Source organism: Ursus americanus, chromosome 12 (assembly GCF_024610735.1).
Source record: "Ursus americanus isolate L20-20 chromosome 12, mUrsAme1.1.p, whole genome shotgun sequence".
Lineage (NCBI taxonomy): Eukaryota > Metazoa > Chordata > Mammalia > Carnivora > Ursidae > Ursus > Ursus americanus.
In genome coordinates this window covers 70,668,011-70,686,064 of record NC_142138.1, presented here as the reverse complement: position 1 = coordinate 70,686,064, position 18,054 = coordinate 70,668,011, and the positions used below count along the sequence as shown (strand labels likewise).

The 18,054-nt window shown below is 57.2% G+C and overlaps 1 protein-coding gene across 3 annotated transcripts; it reads left to right on the top strand.

Annotated features, from left to right (window-relative positions):
* The first annotated feature begins 562 nt into the window (after positions 1–562).
* SEMA6C (semaphorin 6C) lies at positions 563–13,485 on the top strand. 3 transcript variants are annotated; one of them, XM_045790576.2, is made up of 20 exons: positions 563–807; positions 2,841–2,890; positions 4,571–4,742; positions 6,070–6,184; positions 6,479–6,542; positions 6,699–6,755; positions 7,090–7,191; positions 7,422–7,512; positions 7,716–7,835; positions 8,005–8,093; positions 8,415–8,632; positions 8,917–9,048; positions 9,329–9,481; positions 9,718–9,891; positions 10,176–10,322; positions 10,604–10,681; positions 10,810–10,865; positions 11,037–11,081; positions 11,451–11,546; positions 11,965–13,485. In XM_045790576.2, the coding sequence occupies exons 3-20, from the start codon at positions 4,625–4,627 to the stop codon at positions 13,011–13,013; spliced, it is 2,904 nt and encodes a 967-aa protein (XP_045646532.2). In that variant the 5' UTR covers positions 563–807; positions 2,841–2,890; positions 4,571–4,624; the 3' UTR covers positions 13,014–13,485. The 3 variants fall into 3 exon arrangements, with proteins under 3 accessions (XP_045646532.2, XP_087722404.1, XP_045646533.2); XM_087866278.1 differs by having other exon boundaries at positions 563–811; XM_045790577.2 differs by lacking the exon at positions 11,451–11,546 and having other exon boundaries at positions 564–807.
* The last annotated feature ends 4,569 nt before the right edge of the window (positions 13,486–18,054 follow it).

The window sequence follows — 18,054 nt, the reverse complement described above, 5'->3', positions numbered from 1 at the left end:
GCCTCCCTTATTTGGGTCATGATGAACATGGGGAGGAGGCACGTGGGGAGAAATAAGGAGACTGAGGTAAAAACAGTAGAGAGGAGGGACAAGCGTTGGGGGCAGAGTAGCGGTTGAGGGGGGAGACTCTCGAAGCGGAAGCAGGAGAGCCAAAGCCCCCGGGTAGAAAGGAGGGAGGGAGAGTCGCGCGGCTCTGACAGCCCAGCCCAGCCGAGGTCCCCGGGTTTCCCGTCGGTCTCTCCTTCCAGCTTCTCTTCCTTCCTCTCTTGCGAGATTTCTCCCCAGGGCCTCTCCATTTTAAAGCATGTGACCCCCTCTGTCCGAGTCTCAGTGACTGTCCGCGGGTCTCTCCATCTCGCGCCTGGCTTTGGTCTCAGGCTCAGCCTCCCGGCCGGGCCCTCTCGGTGGGCGGTGCTCCTGGCGCTCCGCCCTTAAGAAGGACTATTGGTGGAGAGGTGTCGAGAAGGCGGTGTCCAGCCAGCTTCCGAGAGCCGGATTGGTTGCAGTGACCAAGAGGCGGGCCAGAGGCGGGGCTGGCCGGGAGGCGGGCGGGGCGGCTGGGGCCCGGCCCAGAGCCCCGGGCGGTCGCATTGTTTTCCTGCGCCGAGCCGCGGCGGGAGTGGGGGCTGCGACTGGGACCCAGGACTCGCCCGACCCGACTGCTCCCGGGAGGTCGGATCCGAGCTCCATCCCATTCGGACGCTCGTCACGTCTCGCCAGAGCCCCAATCACGGATTGCGAACTCGGCGCGGTGCGGGGCCGCTGCCCGCCCGCTGCGATCTTGGTCCCGCTGACCCGGATCTCGGAGCAAGTACCCCGGAGCGGGGATGGGGTTGCAGGGAGGCGAGGAGGACCGGGGGCGCCGCAGGCTGGGGACAACCATCCGAAGTGCGAGAGGGACCCGGGAGGGTGCCAGCGCGCTGTGTGCCTGCCTGACGGAGAGGGTCAGCGGAGTTGGGGTGCACGGAGGGAGGAGGGGACCGTGGCCGAACCCGGTCAATGCACAGTTGGGCGCAGGGTCCGGGCGCCTCTTCCCACCAGGCTTCTCCGAGTCGCGTCCTCTGGGTTGGGGAGCACGAAAGGCGATTATTTGAGGCGCGCACCGTACAGAGGGTGGAAAACCTGGTCCCTTGACTCCCCAGCAGGGAAACTAAGGCTCTGAGACCCGCGGAGAACTGGACCCTCTCGATGTCCCTGCAGGGATGGGAAGGGGGACGCGGCGTTCCGGACTTTGGTGTGACGGCTGCACCTCTGTCCTTGTGCAAACGGGAGTCTGAGGACCTCTCAGGGGGTTGGCTTGGACAGAGAGTCGGGGAAGGGGGCCCCCAGAGAAACAACAGTCCCCGTGCCCTTCTCCTTCTTTCACCCTACTCGCCCCAGGGCTTTGTTAGACCGGGGTCTCCGAAGGGGAAGAGCCAGGCTGGCGACTGCACCTTGAGCCCGCGGACCTCGCTCAGCACTGGCCCCAGGCCTGCCCTCGTCGGTTCCCAGCCTCTGGCCCTGTTTCTCTGGCCTCGGAGACCCGCCTCCGCTCCCCAACCCCCGCTCCCATCCCCACTCTGTCTGCGCCTGCAGGCCCCTCCAGCCCCTCCTCCCGCTAACGTGGCTCTGGGACCCGGTCCCGGCCCAGACTCTGCTACCCGCCCCTCTCGGAGCCCCAGATCCAGTAAAGGGGAGACACGTCGAGCCCCTGGCCCTGGGCCCACCTTATGCCAGGGTCTAGACACCTGGATTATCCTCGTTGGGAGGGAGGGTAGGTTGGGAGCCAGGGGCTGAGGGTGGGGGAAATGTCTTGGAGAAGGGAAGGCGCCTTCAGCCTGTTCCTCGAGGATTCTCGGCGCGCCCCTCACCCCCTCTACCTCTCCTCTGCTCCCCCAGAGGAAGGTGGACTGGGGCGGGCAACTAGCCTGAGAGCTTCCTGCTATTGTCCCCAGCCCAGTCTCCCCTTCTCCATCCCTTCCCCAGCCCCCCCTAGACTCTGGTTATGACTCTGGCTATGACCTGGCCACTCCCCAGAGGTGGCTGCGAGGGCCAGGAGGAGAGAGAAGGGCTGTTTCCTCTCCCAGCAAAGCGAGGACCTTGGAGAGGGAGATAGAGACGGCCAGTCCTCCCCCATTTGCTTCAGATGGGGGGTATTATGCAGCTGGGATTGGTCCCAGCAGAGTAAGCCTTTCCCCAGACCCCGGGTGGGATGGGGACTGCTTAGATGCTGCTTCTCCAGGAACATATGGGAAGCCCTCTTAAAGATACATCATACTTAAGTCTAGGGGCCAGTGCAAAGGCCAACCAAGTGTTTTCAGAGGCTGGACTAATCCAGTCTAAGTTGGGGGCTGGGGTGCAGAGACATTGGGTGGGAGGGAGGCAGGACCTGCTGTCTTCGGGAATAAGGAAGGGTCTGGGGGTGCTCGCTATCAGAGCATTTTGCCTAGAATTGAAGAGCATGTAAATGAGATGCAAATTAGCCTCTATTGTCCCCAGCTAGGGCGCTTTTGCTAAGAAGGCTGCTGGATTCTGCGGGTTTTAATGTGGGAGTGGTCATCATGCCCCCACAAACTCTCCCAATCAATCTTTTCCCCAAGACTGGTCCTGCAATTCCAGGAGTTTCTGGCTAGTGGCCAGCCCTAGCCCCTGCCCTCACATCTTTAGGCATGAAGCAGCCAGCACCTTTGTACTCAAGCTCAATGTCAACTGCTCCCCACCCCCACACACACCCTCTTCCAGGGCAGCATGGCCCCTACCCTAGCCTCAGTAGATTTTGCCTGAATTTTCACATTTACTTTTAAGGGATGTGGTAAGGAGGTGTAATTAAGCCTCTTTCCTCCTGTCCCTTCTTCCATCAGGTCAGAGGTCTCCTATCCCCCTCAAACCCCCGCAGGAGTCACCACCCCAGGTAAGGAAAGGGCAGCACTCCTGAGGGCAGGAGATGGAAGCTGGCATGGCCTGGGAACAGGAAGAGGGTCTGGCTGTTCTCCCCACTTGCCAGAGACCAAAGTTGTTTCCTGGGTGAAGATACCAGTTGCCCAGGGCAACTTGGAGGGGGAGGATAGCAGACAGGCCTTTCTCTTCCCTTGGGAGCAACAGCATCCGGAAACATGGGAGGGGGGAGGTTAGGGAGGCCTGGCCTTTCAGCACCAGGGGGTCGTTAGTTAGCTGACTGCTCTGCCCCTGGGGAGGGGGTCATCATTAGGTGTTCCTACCCCTTCCCGTGCTCCAGCCCTCTTGGGACCCCATCTGACGTCAGCCTCCCCACCAGTGACGCTGGATTGGGGGTGGGGTACACTTGGGTCCTGGCTCCAAGATTGGAATTGGGGAGATGGAATGGGCTGGGCCCAGAAGCCAGGGTCACTTCTTTAGTGGACATGGCGGGATGAGCACCTAAGGATTGGTGAAGAATAGCTGTCTTTTCAGAGAAAGAAAGGATTCTCACCTTTCCCTCCTGATCTCAGGAGCTATTCAGCCCCTCATGTCAGTCTGAGGGGAAGGAGTGCAGGAAGCTGGTGTACACCTCCCACTGGGGTTCCGCCCAGGGTCAGCGGGGAGTGGGTGGCCGTGCTGATTGGTGGGCAGGAAGGCTGTCTCACGTCCCTTCTAGCATATCCATCTTTTCCTGGACTTTGGGCTACCGTTGCTTGCCTGTCATTGAATTATTTATATCTCCATTTTGAGGCAGCCCGAGGAGAGAAGGGAAAGAGGGACATACGTGTTCAGCCATTTCTCCTCACCAGTATAACCTGTTCCATCCCTGGCTGCTCATAGGGGTTCTGCTCCTTCATCAAGTACGGGTGCTGGTTCTTCGGAGCCAGGGAGGGGACAGGGGGCTAGAGAGGCTGAGAGGGGGCGCAGTGGTCGGGCAGACAGCTGCAGCCAGAGCTAAACTTAGCCTCTGATCTGGCTTTGATGCACATTCATTTTTGGCTAAGGCAGCCCCCCCCCCCAACTCCCCTCCCTATCCAGCTTCTCCCTAGCAATGGGAAGACCCTTGAAGCATGAACTTAGACCAGGACAATGACCCCTAGGCTTCCTCCCCCCACTCTGTTCTTCCTCACCCTTAGAGAGGGTGAGGGCTTCCTCGCAGCTGCCTCTGCCTGGGCACCGCGCCTGCATGGCTCCCAGGGTGCCTCGGGGGTCTGTGAGGGAGGGGGAGGCAGACACGGTGCCCTCTTCCTCCTCCCAGTGCCAAGGAGTCACTATTTATAATTTTAAGGCTTCAGCGTCTAATTATAACTGAGAAGGGGTTAGCAAGAGGGGGGCCAGGAGGTGTCAGCTACCGAATATCCCAGGCCCAGTCCGGAGAGAAGAGGCCCAGTGAGAAGACTTGGAAGGGGAGCGGGCGTGTCCTGTCCTTACCTGGGGTCACGCCCGCAGGCCTCGCACCAGCCAGTTTGGGCCAGTTGGAGAGAGAAAGGCCCTGAGTGACAGTGGCAGCTGGCTGGGACCGAGGCAGTGCCAGAGAAGGGGTTGCTTCCCCCAGCCCACAGGGTCTTCTGGGGATAGACAAGGGGAGCAGCTTGCTGGTGTTAAGGGTGAAGGGATTTGGCCCCATCCCCCACTTTTCTCTGTCTCCTTTCAGGGCTGGCATATGGGTGAGGGGGCACCCCCAGGGGCCTGAGCTGCCCCGCACAGGATGCCCCGTGCCCCCCACTTCATGCCCTTGCTGCTCCTGCTGCTGTTGCTCTCACTTCCCCATACCCAGGCTGCCTTTCCCCAGGACCCCCTCCCTCTGCTGACCTCTGACCTGCAAGGTGAGTGCCCTGGCCCCCTCCCGAGGGTAGGAGGTGAGATGAGGGTAGGAGGTGAGATGCGAGGAGGCAAGCCGCTGAGCAGAGGGGAGGGGGCAGGTAGGGCAGGTAGACTCCCCCCGCCCCCTGACTCAGGCCAGCCGCTCATCACTGCTGGGCCCGCTGTCTTCCCTTCGAGGCAGTGCTGTCTAGCCCTGACCCAGCCAGACCACACCTTTGCCGGTCTGAGTCCCTGCCAAGCTGCTCGGGAGCTGCATGACCTCGGCTGAGTCGTTGCACCTTTCTTTGCCTCAGTCTCCTCATCTGCAAAATGAAGAGAACAAATAGTATTCTACCTCATTAGAGTTATTTAGGGATTAAGTGAGGTCATCCCCAGAAGTGCCGAGAACACTGTCTGGCACACAGCAAATATTTTCTGTGTGTTTGCTATTATTATTATTAGTTACACAACGAAGGCTTGGGGCCGGTTCAGTGGTTCCCCAACACCTCTCACCTCCCTGTCCACCATTTGCACCACAACTAAGCCGAGGTCCCACCGTGAGGGAAACCATAAACCCACTTTTTTCTGGGAAGATAAAAACTTTATCTGTTTGCAGATTCCTGTTATTTATGTAGGATTTAGAGTAATTCTAAGGATGAAAGAATTGCAGTTGGGTCACCGGGCGTGAGTGCTGGGGGAGAAGTATAGCTCTTACGTGCGCCAGACGCAGTTCTAAGCACCACACGAGCGTGAAGACGGCACCCCTGAACTCTGAGCTCCCTCCGAGTGCTCATGATCCTGGCTGCCACGGTCCGGCCAGTGGGCGCTGGCGTTGGTCAGAGGAGGCCGTACGGGAGGGCTGAGAACGTTGAGCGCTGGGGGAAAGGGAGTAAGTGCTCCAGACAGGGAGCTGTGCGAGGTGGGGACCACGGGAGCGCTCGCCCCACCGCCCTGCCGAGAAGGGACTGAGCTCAGCTGTGGAGTCAGACAGAGCTGGATCTGACTCCCCGCGCCTGCCACTTCCCAGCTGGATGAGCTACGCACGTTCCTTACTGGCGTGAAGCCACGGGCTCCTCATCTGTAGACCGGGCCATGCGAGTCCGTCCCTCGCAGGGCTGTTAAATGAGGCGAGGCTTCTCAAGCGCTAACGCAGAGGCCGGCGGAAGTTCGGTGCTCAGAGTCGGCAAGCATTATCTTATTAATAGTTGTATTCCTAGCTTTACTAACACCTCACAACTCATCTCGCTCATCCACGATGTCCATGGCTGGGCTTTATCTGGTTGGAAAGGGTATCGAGGGGGTGTGTAGGGTTTGACTTGTCCTCAGCACCCACCTCTCTGTGTCTTCTAGGTACTTCCCCATTATCCTGGTTCCGGGGCCTGGAGGATGATGCTGTGGTTGCAGAACTTGGGCTGGACTTTCAGAGATTCCTGACCTTGAACCGGACCTTGCTAGTGGCTGCCCGGTAATCTGACCGTGGCACAGTTGTGGGGCCGACATGCATGCTCCTGGGCAGACATGGGACCTGCATGGCCACTGCAGCATCTTGCAGGGGACACATGCAGGTGTACAAGCCATGGGACATGGACATGCTGGGACCCAGAGCACAAATGCCAAGGCATGGAGTAGAGGGGAGGACAGAGGGCACGAGGCCTGCACTGTTGGTTTCTGAGCTGCTGCACCTGCGCGGGGTGGGTGCCGAGGAGCTCGGGTGGGGCGCCTTGGCTTGGCTCTGATCCCTCCTTACCTGTCCCTTCAGGGATCACGTTTTCTCCTTCGATCTGCAAGCCCAGGAAGAAGGGGAGGGGCTGGTGCCCAACAAGGTGAGGGGCGTGTGGGAGGAGGTGCAGGCGTGGAGATGAGGCTGGGAAAGGACTGGTGGGGGTCAAGTGGGTGGGAAGAGGAATCCGAAAGGAGCCATCACGGGAGGGGGCGTCCAGGTTGCCCCATGATGTTCCCTCCTCTGCTTCTCCCTTCAGTATCTAACATGGCGGAGTCAAGACATGGAGAACTGTGCTGTGCGGGGGAAGCTGACGGTGAGGAGCGGGACGAGAGTTTCGAGGGGAGAATCTCCCGAGTCCAGACTCTGTCCAAGCTGTCCTCCACTGTGCCGACTTTCCCACCCGCTTCCCTCTCAGGCCACAGGGGGAAATGCGCAGGAAAGGCAATGAATAATTTTCACCTTCCTTCACGGAAAAGTGAGGCTCCAATAGGCCCAAGAATTTGCCCGAGGTTGCAGGGCAGTGAAGAGCTTAGTTGGGACTTGACCCCACGTTGCTCTGACTGGCTCCAGGGAGGCAGCCTTACTTCCTGCGCCCCCGTCCAGTTGTACGGACTCCTGTCGCTGACCTCGAACTTTGGATTCTCTAGGACGAGTGCCACAACTACATTCGTGTTCTCGTTCCCTGGGACTCCCAGACACTCCTTGCCTGTGGAACGAACTCATTCAGCCCCGTGTGCCGCAGCTACGGGGTACAAAGGCAGAGGCGGGGGGGGGGGGGGGTCTGGATGGGAGTGGCAAGAGAACCCAAGATGGGCAACCACTTTGGTGGCAATGGGCCAGCCGGGGTGGAGGAACGGGAGTGCTGAGTGCAAGGGTCCAGAAGGGATGGGGGAAGAGGCAAGGGGACGTGAGGGTGTGGGCCACGGAGCCAGACTCTGAGACCCCAAGGATTCCAAGAACCTGCTCCCTCTGCCTCCAGATAACTTCGCTGAAGCAGGAGGGTGAGGAGCTGAGCGGGCAGGCTCGATGCCCCTTTGATGCCACCCAGTCCAACGTAGCCATCTTTGCAGGTGTGTACCTAGGCATGTGAGAAGCAGGCCTGGCTGGAGGGGGCTCCCACCTCACCTTTCTCCCAATTTGGTCTTTGCCCATGCTCCAGAGCGGAGGGTCGAGGTAGGGGGCAGGGCCAGGCTGAATGAGGTAAGGGTCAGGCGGCCCAAGAAGAGCCGGATCCTTGGGCCCTCCCCTGACCCCACCCTACCCACCCCTCCAGAGGGCAGCCTTTACTCAGCCACAGCTGCGGATTTCCAGGCCAGTGATGCTGTGGTTTACAGAAGCCTCGGGCCTCAGCCCCCACTCCGCTCCGCCAAGTACGACTCCAAGTGGCTCAGAGGTCAGGGCGGGCCTGGGGGAGGGAGGCTGCTCTTGGGGAGGAGGTGCAGGGGGAGGACCGTAGCAGGGAGCAGGCAGATGGCAGTGGTACTGTGCAGGTATGCAAAGGCAGGAGGCTGCGTGGGGCCAGGACTCTCTAAGCATACCATTTCCTGTCTCTCCCCTTTCAGAGCCACACTTTGTCCATGCCTTGGAGCATGGAGACCATGTCTACTTCTTTTTCCGAGAGGTCTCTGTGGAGGATGCCCGGCTGGGAAGGGTAAGGAGGTGGGCACCAGGGGTGGTTAGCTAGAGGGTTCTGCTGGATCCTGGGGAGCCAGTGAGAGCCAGGGGAGAGCTCCTGGCCCTAATGTCCACCACATGATCTCCTGGACTCTGAGCCCCAACTTGGAGTAGCCCCCACCCCTCTGCCCCCACATCCTGCTGAGTCCCTCATCCTTGACCCAGTCCGATCTACCACTCTACACCCTTCCTTTGCTGTGGCATTTGTCTCTTGGTGCTCCAGTGCTCCAGACTCCCCCGCCCCCTGCTGGCCCTGAGGCCCTCACTGTTCTGCGCGTCCCGCACTCTCCGCCCCCAGGTACAGTTCTCCCGAGTGGCCCGTGTGTGTAAGCGTGACATGGGCGGCTCGCCTCGGGCCTTGGACCGCCACTGGACATCCTTCCTGAAGCTGAGGCTCAACTGCTCTGTCCCTGGGGACTCTACCTTCTATTTTGACGTCTTACAGGCCTTAACTGGGCCTGTGGACTTGTATGGCCGCCCTGCTCTCTTTGGGGTCTTCACCACCCAGACCAACAGGTTAGTACTAGACTAACCAGTGTGGTCCTATCTGTCCCTTGTCCCACCAGCGTCCAAGGTCCCCTCTCAAAGCTTACTGATGCCCCTGTAGTGAGGGGAAACTCCCTTCAAAGCCAGTTTGCTGTTCTTCTCTCCTTTTTTCTCCCAGCATGGCCCCCAGGGGCTGCCTCACCCTCAGGCTCCACCCCTCACGTTGTGCTGAAGGGTAGCCGCCCTGTCTCACCTGGGAGCAGCTGTGCTGTCCCTTCCAACACCTAGCCCACATGTTTCTCTGGCTCCTTCAGTATCCCTGGCTCTGCGGTCTGTGCCTTCTACCTGGATGATATCGAGCGTGGGTTTGAGGGCAAGTTCAAGGAGCAGAGGAGTCTGGATGGGGCCTGGACACCTGTGTCTGAGGACAGGGTTCCCTCCCCCAGGTACCCAGGATGGGAATGGTTTTGGGGGGGGCAGAAGCAAGCAGTGTGTCCCCACATGGGATTATGAAGAGAGGGTCTATGGGATTATGTGGAGGGGGCTCGGTGTGTTGGCATGGGACTGGTGAGCTGTAGAGAAGGGGGAAGCGGTAGTGCTGAATGTCTGCGTGAAGGGGGCAGCAAGGGTGACCAGTCATGTTTGAGAGCAGTTCGTGGGAGGCACAGAGCCTAACTAAGCCCTGGCTCCCTGTCCTAACGCTGCCCCTTCCCACGCGCCTACCAGGCCAGGATCCTGTGCAGGAGTAGGTGTGGCTGCCTTGTTCCCCTCTTCTCGAGACCTCCCTGATGATGTCCTGACTTTCATCAAAGCTCACCCACTGCTGGACCCGGCTGTGCCACCCGCCGCCCATCAGCCTCTGCTCACCCTCACCAGCAGGTATGCTGCTAAAAACTACTGCCCGACCCCACGCCCCAGCCACTCTCCTTCTCTGACCTCACAAGGTCAGTCATATTGGTGGGAGGCAGAACCCATGAACGTGGAGTGAGAGAGGTAAGAAGGAAAGTCTAGGCTGGGGGAAGGACCCAGGAGTGGGTACCAGGATACATGGGCTGTCCTTGAAACACTCCAGCTTCCACCAGTCAGGTGGCCCTGACTGAAGCCTCTCCCTCCAGGGCCCTACTGACCCAGTTAGCTGTGGACGGTAGGGCTGGTCCCTACAGTAACACCACAGTCCTGTTCCTGGGCTCCAATGACGGGATGGTGCTGAAGGTGCTGCCCCCAGGGGGGCCATCTGGGAGACGTGAGCCCATCCTGTTGGAAGAAATCAACGCCTACAGCCCCTCCAGGTGAGGCCTTGGTCTGGCGGTCCCCCCACAGCCCCCTGCAGAGCAGGAATGGAAGTGAGGTGGTAGATGGGGACGAGGGGATGGGGTGAGAACTCCAACACTGGCTTCTGCATGGCAGAAGCTACAGGGTAGAGGGGTTTGGCAAGAAGCTAGACAATGTGGGGGGGCGGCCCTATGAGTTGTAGTCAGTGCTTGTGCGCCTCCCCACCTTCTGTTCTTTAACTGACCCAGGGAGAAAGGAGCCTCCCCTGCCCCATCTTTGATTCTTTCTGGCCTCACCCTAGGTGCAGTGGGAAGCGGGCAGCCCAAACAGAACGGCGAGTCATAGGGCTGGAGTTGGACACTGAAGGTCACAGGCTCTTTGTGGCTTTTTCTGGCTGCATCATCTACCTCCCTCTCAGCCGGTGTGCTCGGCATGGGGCCTGTCAGAGGTGAGAGGGGCCTGAGGCCAGAGCTGCCTGGGCCAGCAGGAGCACAGAAACACAGGCATGGGGGGGGGGGGTGGGCAGGGAAGTGCAGGGGATGGCTGGGAGGGAGGGTTGCCCCGAGCATTCTGTAGGTGGGCAGTGACCAGGGCCTAGAATAGGAATTGGAATAGGTCAGGATGGGAATCTCGGGCTAGGGGCCTCCTGCAGGCCAGGGTGAGAGTGGAAGGGCTGGGCCATGGGATGTGATTAGAGTGGAGAGCCTCATATGACTCCATTTTCCCCAGGAGCTGTCTGGCTTCTCAGGACCCATACTGTGGATGGCATAGCTCCAGAGGCTGTGTGGATATCAGGGGACCCGGTGGGTAAGTAAGGGGCCCCCAGATCTCCTGAGGAGAAAGTTTTGTCTGCACCACTAGGAGAGGAAGCTGAGGGCCAGGGTGGAGGCTGGGGGCAAGATGTATAATAGCACTAAGCCACCTCCATCTCCTAGGACTGACGTGGATCCGGCTGGGAACCAGGAATCCACGGAGCACAGTGACTGCCAAGGTAAAGAGAGGGGCAGGGGCAGCTGTAGCCATAGCTGCACACAGCTCTGAAGGGCACCAGCTACCATCCCGGGTGTGGGTTTCCATACTTCTGTGGCACAGTCGCCCCCTTCGGTTCTTCGTGAAGCTCCTCCCTGCCTCCCTCTTCACCCTCTGTCTTCCTTCTTCATAGATGGAGCTACTGGGAGTCAGTCTGGCACAGGGGATTCTGCTTATGGTGAGTCTGCCTATCCCGGTGTCATCTTCCCTTGCTCGGCCCACACTCACCCAAGTGCGCTCCACGGCAGCAGACCAGCACGCTGCACACGGAGTCTCAGAAGGGGGCCAGCACCCTCCAGATACCCCGCATATAGCTCAGTGCTTGGCACACGGTAGAGTGCTTAATAAATAGTTTTTGAAAAAGATACATGAAAGAATGTCCTGCATGGCGAGCCTTTCCCCACGCCCAGAGGAAGGTAGAGGCTGGAGTTCTGGACCTTTGGGTTCCAAAGGGGGGTGGGGGGGGTGGGGGGGGAGGACCCACTGAACGGGTGTCAGAGGTGGAAAACAGGAGCCTCACTGGCTCTGACCTGGTCTCTGTCACCAGTGCTTCTGGGTCCTGGCCCTTCCCCTGAGACCCCCAGCCCCCCCAGTGATGCCCACCCCCGGCCCCAGTCTTCCACTCTTGGAGCTCACACTCAGGGTAAGGGGGCTGGCTGGGAGGGATAGGAGTGAAGTGTGGGGCTGCTGAGTCTTGAAGAATTCTAAGCCCCTCACTGACACGTTTTGTGCTCACTAATGCCTGTTTGGAGCTCCGTCTCCCCAGAGCTGGGCATCTCAGACCCAGCTCCTTCTGCACTGGCAGAGTTTGGCACTCGCTCTTGGCATGGCTACGGGGGCCAGAGGTGGGATGGGGACTCCCCAGGCCCAAGCTCCAGCCTGTGTGTGAGGTCTAGTGTGACGGACTGACTGTGGAGGGGAGGGGAGGGGAGGTCATTCTGAGGCCGGTCGGCCTGTGTTGGAGCGAAGCTGAGCAGCAACCGCAGAGAGGTGAAACTCCGACTTGCCCTCCCACGCCCACCTGCCTGGGCTGAGTCTCCCTCCTCCCTCTCGGTCGGCAGGCGTGCGCCGGGACCTCCCCCCAGCCTCAGCCTCCCTCTCCGTCCCCATCCCACTCCTCCTGGCCTGTGCGGCTGCAGCCTTCGCCCTGGGCGCCTCGGTCTCCGGCCTCCTGGTCTCCTGCGCTTGTCGCCGAGCCCACAAACGGCGGAGCAAGGACGTCGAGACTCCGGGGCTCCCGCGCCCTCTCTCCCTTCGCAGCTTGGCCCGGCTGCACGGCGCGGGCCCAGAGCTGCCGCCGTCCAAGGACGGCGACGCGGCGCAGACGCCGCAGCTCTACACCACCTTCCTGCCTCCGCCCGAGGGCGTGGCCCCGCCAGAGGTGGCCTGCCTGCCCACGCCGGAGTCCACGCCCGAGCTGCCGGTCAAGCACCTGCGCCACGCCGCGGGCCCCTGGGAGTGGAACCAGAACGGGAACAACGCCAAGGAGCGCCCGGGCCGCGCGCGGGGCGCCAACGCAGCGGGCGGCCCCGCGCCGCGCGTGCTGGTGCGGCCGCCACCGCCCGGCTGTCCCGGGCAGGCCGTGGAAGTCACGACCCTGGAGGAACTGCTGCGCTACCTGCACGGCCCGCAGCCGCCCAGGAAGGGGGCCGAGCCCCCGGCCGTGGCCGCGTTGACCTCGCGGGCGCTCCCGCCGGAGCCGGTCCCTACCCCCACCCCCGCCCTCTTTGCGGGCTCCAGCCTGCTCCCCCGGGAGTGTGGTCCGCCGCTGAGGCTGGACGTGCCCCCCGAGGGGAAGTGCGCGGCGCCCTCCGCCCGGCCCGCGCTCTCCGCCCCTGCTCCCCGGCTAGGGGTCGGGAGCAGCCGGCGGATGCCCTTCCCCACGCACCGTGCACCCCCCGCCCTGCTCACTCGGGTCCCGTCGGGGGGCTCCTCCAGGTACTGCGGGGGTCCCGGGAGACATCTCCTGTACCTGGGCCGGCCGGAGGGATATCGGGGCCGCGCCCTGAAGAGGGTGGACGTCGAGAAGCCCCAGCTGCCCCCGAAGCCGCCTCTCGTCTCGCCCTCCTCCCAGCCGGCTGTCCCCAACGGCAGCCATTTTAACTTTTAAAGGGAGCTGCGCCAGGGTCTCGAATGGCGCCCTTGAGGCCCGTGCCCTCAAAGGCCAAGAGCATGGACGCATCTCCAAGGACAGAACCCCTCCCTCTCTCCGTGTTCCACACCTCCAGCCTTCCTGGACTCTGAGAGTCTCCCGGGGTCCCAGCCCGCCTCGGGTTTATTTATTGACTGTCTTTCCCCCTGTCCTCGAGAGAGGAGTGGGAGGTGAGAAGCTCGCCCCCTCCGTGAGCCAGCTTTTCGGGGGGAACAGGCGCACTCCCACTCCCCCTTCCCTCAGCCAAGCTGCCTTAACTCGCCCCTCCGGGCTTCCTCCATAGACTGGGCCGCGGGCGGGCCGCAGGGCGGATGGACAGACCGACGGGGCTGGGGCCGCGCGCGCGTTGTGTAGAGTCCTCGGGCCTCCCGGGACGTGCCTCCTCCTACTGTGTAGGAGCCTCCGCTTCCCAATACAGCTGTGTCCCCGAGCCGTGCCTGACTTTCCTAGCAGAGGGGGCGGGGCGGGAACCGGTCCGCTCGCTAGGCGCCTCTGCCCCCGAATCTCTGCCTTCATCTTGGCCTTGCACTCTCTCCCGAGTAATTGGGATGGCTGCGGTCCCACCGGGGTTAATCAGGAAAGGTTTCCTGAAGGAGGCAAGCGAAGAAATGGTGTGTGGAGATGAGCCAGGGCCCAGGAGACCCACGACAGAACTGGGGTGGGGTGGGGAGGGCACCGGAGCACGTTTCTGGATCGAGGATGTTTTCATAGCCTGTTCCATGGGGGTGGGGGGAGGGTATTTTTTGAGAAATAAAATGAAGCTGCAGCGCAAGTGATTTAAGTTTCACAACAGGAAATCTTGTCCTAAAGAATTTGGAGAGTGTGGGTCGCATGATGGGTGGGCTGCAAAGAACAGCGAAGGATCCAGCCCTGTTGGTGGAAGGGGCTACCCTTGACAGTTCCCTAAGGAGCAGTTAGCTCCCTCTCTCAGAGCCGGAGCGGGTGTAGGCGCGCGTGTTTCCTCGCACGCATGCGTAACCTCCTGTTTGGGAGTCTCGGGCTGCACTCCAGCCCAGCGCTCCGAGGATCAGCTAGCGGGTGCGGGTTCTGTGGTTCCTCTGGCTGGAGCTGGCTGAAGACACCTGTCTGTTATCCCGGGGGCCAATGGGAGGGGCGGACAGGACCGTCTGCCCCGGCCACTACCTAGAGCTTCAAGACACTTAAAGCCTCGCGCGGGCGGCGGCTGCTTTTGCGGATTTACAAGTCGGGGTTTTTAGCAGCGCTCAGCGGGAGCCCTAGGCCGCCGTGCCACTCGCGCCGCCTGGAGGTCGGCCCAAGCCCTGCAGCTAAGGAAGCCTTGGCAGTCCCTTTCCCGGTTCGCCACCCGACTGTCTTGGGCAGGAAACCGCTGAGAACAATTTGGTGAAGAACCGTGATTGTGTCTAGCTCTGCCCTTTATTATCTGTAATCCTGACAAGTCAGAACTTTGCCCCAAGCCTCAGTTGCCTCATCTGAAAAATGGGGTTGTTTGAGAGGCTCAAGTAATGATAATGTATGTAAAAATGCTTTTAAAGGAGAAAGCATGGTACCTTGAGAGATGTCGAGTCCTCGAAACCCATGCTTAGGCATCCTAACTTTACGATCTTCTACTAAGCAATCTGTTTCTTTTTTATCCTTACAATCTTCGTTTATAGATTTTACCCTCGAGGTTTTTTTAAAATCGCCCTCTGAACTTTCCTCACAACTTGTTCTGCCAAATTTGTTCCCCACAGCCTACCCTCTGCTTGGAGCTTGTTTCCCCAGGTTGGAGAGGTCCTTTAGGTCTTAGTTTTCCCCTCTTTGGATGTCTTAACTTAAACGAAGATGCTTTAAACCCATTGCTAGTTTCCTAGACAGTGAAGGAGAGCAAGGAAGGAGTGGAGCAACTTTCCCATCAGCTGACTTCATTATCTTCTTCAAACTAAGGTGTTAAAGCCAGGACAAAGAAAAATGTTAGGGCTGCAGCCTTTCTCAGCCTTCTGAGGGACGTCTCACAAATACTTCAGTTCCTGCCCTGAAGGTGGTCACAACAAAGGGGTAAATGATCTTTAGGTTTAAATATAGACTCAAAAGAGAAGTTAATCTTGTGACTCTGTGCAGGCAACAGCAATTTACAGGTTAAAGTCCTGGTTTCATTTTAATCAAGAAGTGTGTTCATTTACAAAGTATGCTGACTTCTCTAGCCAAGGGGGCCTAAGCTGGACTCTCAGAACGTTCTCCGGTCTAGTGAAAGCAGCTATGTTGCAGTGAGAGCAAGAGTCCTTGGACTCTCTGCCACTTAATAGATTTGTGTGTGACTAACCTCTCTGTGCCTCCATTTCTTCTGTAAAGCATGTAAAGGATACATGCCAACAGGAGGTTATAAAGCACCATATAAATATATAGGTTTAAATTAAGTGCTTTGTGGGAAAAGGTTATTTGCCCCAAATAGACTACTACGAAGTATGCAATTCATTAATACTCATGAAATACCTCATCCTGGTAGAGAGCAGTGAAAAATAAACTAAGGGAATGAAGTCAAAGAAATTATTGTTCCTAACAACAGAGGGATAAACATGACCCCTTAATTCAAGGATACTTAAATACTTAATTTAAGGATACTTAAGGATACTGTTGACACTTTTTTTTTTTTAATTAGGGTATTAGTTCAAACTTTGTCTTTAGAAAAACCGGCATGTTCCAACAAGAGGATAAAGTCCTCACCCTGAGGGATTTCTAAGCTGATTTCTCAGAGACATCCTGGGAGGTTATGGAGAAACCAGGGCCCCAGTAGGCAGAGTCCATCAGCTTGTGTAAGACTTTGGGGATCTGAAACACAGAAGGTTCCGCAGTCACAAAGCATGAAAAGCTGTTCAGCATCTTGGGATCTTTGGGAGCTAAGTCACAGGGGCCTAAGCTATTATTGTCTCTCAGATTTATGTCTCCTTGATGCCACTACCCCACACTTGGGAACCACACAGGTATGAGTCACTTTCTGCTATTTCATCCAGCAGTTGACCTTCAGGTATGTTGATTCATAAGAATTTAAGGTTACATATATGAGAGTAAGGTTGAAGTACATGGATAAAATATGAAGCCTATGAATCCAAAAGACTGCCCACCTTTACCACATGTATTAGGGTCCCAATAGGAAATAGACAACATGCTCAAAATAATGAAGGGCTGATTTTAAAAAGTGTGGGTAAAGGATAGGTCAGTAACTGGAGGTGAGTAAGAGCCTTAGGTCTGAAAAGACAATGGGAGATGGTGGTTATATGGACCTGGAAGGAGAGGCTGCATTGAGAGGAGCAGTGACCTTTAATCAAAGGACACAGCTAGGCCCTGGGGACTCCAAGGAATGGAACCTGGGAAATCCATAGACTGATTTCAGTTTTTTCTCTCCCTCCAGTCTCCTGCCAGAGCTCCCTGTTGGCTGAATCAAAGTGGAAGCCAAAGTTCAGGGAGCCCATTGATGAAATTCCTGCAGGTTAGCGCCCAGGATAGAGAAAAAGATATAGAGGAAGGAGAATACTCTGGAAGGAAAGACAGAAGCTATCCAGCATACCTAGAGCTGAAGACCACATCCATTCTTTGCAAGAGAGGTGATCTTTGACTGTCCTTGCTCAAGTATTGCTGGCCAGCAACTTTGTGGATATGCCTCCTGAATTAGTTTTGGAGCAAAAGTGACTTTGAGGAGTTTGCAAAAAAGGCGTTGAAGTTATGTCACCCCAATTTCTTAACTACCTGCCCAAGGTCAAGTAAGATCTTATTCTGCTTAAAGGATAAACTACAGCAGAAAGAACACCAAAAACTATGTAGAAACTGTAGTTTGTTTGTTTTTTTAAAGATTTTATTTATTTATTTATTTATTTATTTATTCAACAGAGAGAGAGACAGCCAGCGAGAGAGGGAACACAAGCAGGGGGAGTGGGAGAGGAAGAAGCAGGCTCCCAGCGGAGGAGCCTGACGTGGGGCTCGATCCCAGAACGCCGGGATCACGCCCTGAGCCGAAGGCAGACGCTTAACCGCTGTGCCACCCAGGCGCCCCGAAACTGTAGTTTTATAAAGAACTTTTTTTTTTTTTTTAAAGCCGAGGGACTCTGGGCAGGCACAACTTGTGTGTGTGTGTGTGTGTGTGTGTGTGTGTGTGTGTGTGTGTGTGTGTGTTTAATCTATAGTCTGAATACATACCTTGCAAGATAGGTATGTTTGTATATATATGAAATGCTTAGCTCAATGCCAGACATGTAACAAAACTTTAATGCATAGAGGGGTACGTGGCTGGCTCAGTCAGCAGAGCACGTAACTCTTGATCTCAGGTCATGAGTTCAAGTCCACATTAGGTGAAGAGCTTACTTTAAACAAACAAACAAACAAACAAACAAACAAACAAACAAACTTTAGGCATAGAAGCTACTGTTATTATTTATAATATTGGCTTCTCAAATGTCACTTTCCTTTATAGTAAGAACTTCCTTAAACTTTAGGGCTGGTTATGGAAGCAGAGTGCAGCCCCACACCTTGCTCAGGGGTCCTTTACAGTCTTTTTTCTTAAAGAAACATTTTTTTGGGCGCCTGGGTGGCTTCTCCCACTCCCCCTGTTTGTGTTCCCTCTCTCGCTCTCTGTCAAATAAATAAAAATATTTTTAAAAAATATTTATTTATTTGAGAGAGAGCAAAAGGGAGCGAGATCACAGAGGGAGATGGAGAAGCAGACTCACCATTGAGTGGAGGGCCCGATGTGGGGCTCGATCCCAGGACCCCGGGATCATGACCTGAGCAGAAGGCAGACGCTTAACCAACTGAGCCACCCAGGCACCCCCCCCAATTTTTATAACACATATATTTAAACTGTCTGCTGGACATTACTATTAATTTCCCAGTTACCCAGTTCCATTTTTTTTAAGGTATCCCCTATAGTCTTAACAAACTTACTCTCTTACCTGTCAGATATCTTGCACAAACCCTACACAGGTGTGTGGTTATCACTAAGTTGCTCCCACTTCAACCTTCTCTTGTATTTTTTTTTTAAGATTTTATT

Excerpts from the sequence above, each read along its gene's own strand:
- SEMA6C (XM_045790576.2), top strand. The coding sequence starts at position 4,625 with ATGCCCCGTGCCCCCCACTTCATGCCCTTGCTGCTCCTGCTGCTGTTG. Across the intron at positions 8,633-8,916 it reads TTCACCACCCAGACCAACAG|TATCCCTGGCTCTGCGGTCT; the intron begins GTTAGTACTAGA and ends TGGCTCCTTCAG. Across the intron at positions 9,892-10,175 it reads AACGCCTACAGCCCCTCCAG|GTGCAGTGGGAAGCGGGCAG; the intron begins GTGAGGCCTTGG and ends GCCTCACCCTAG.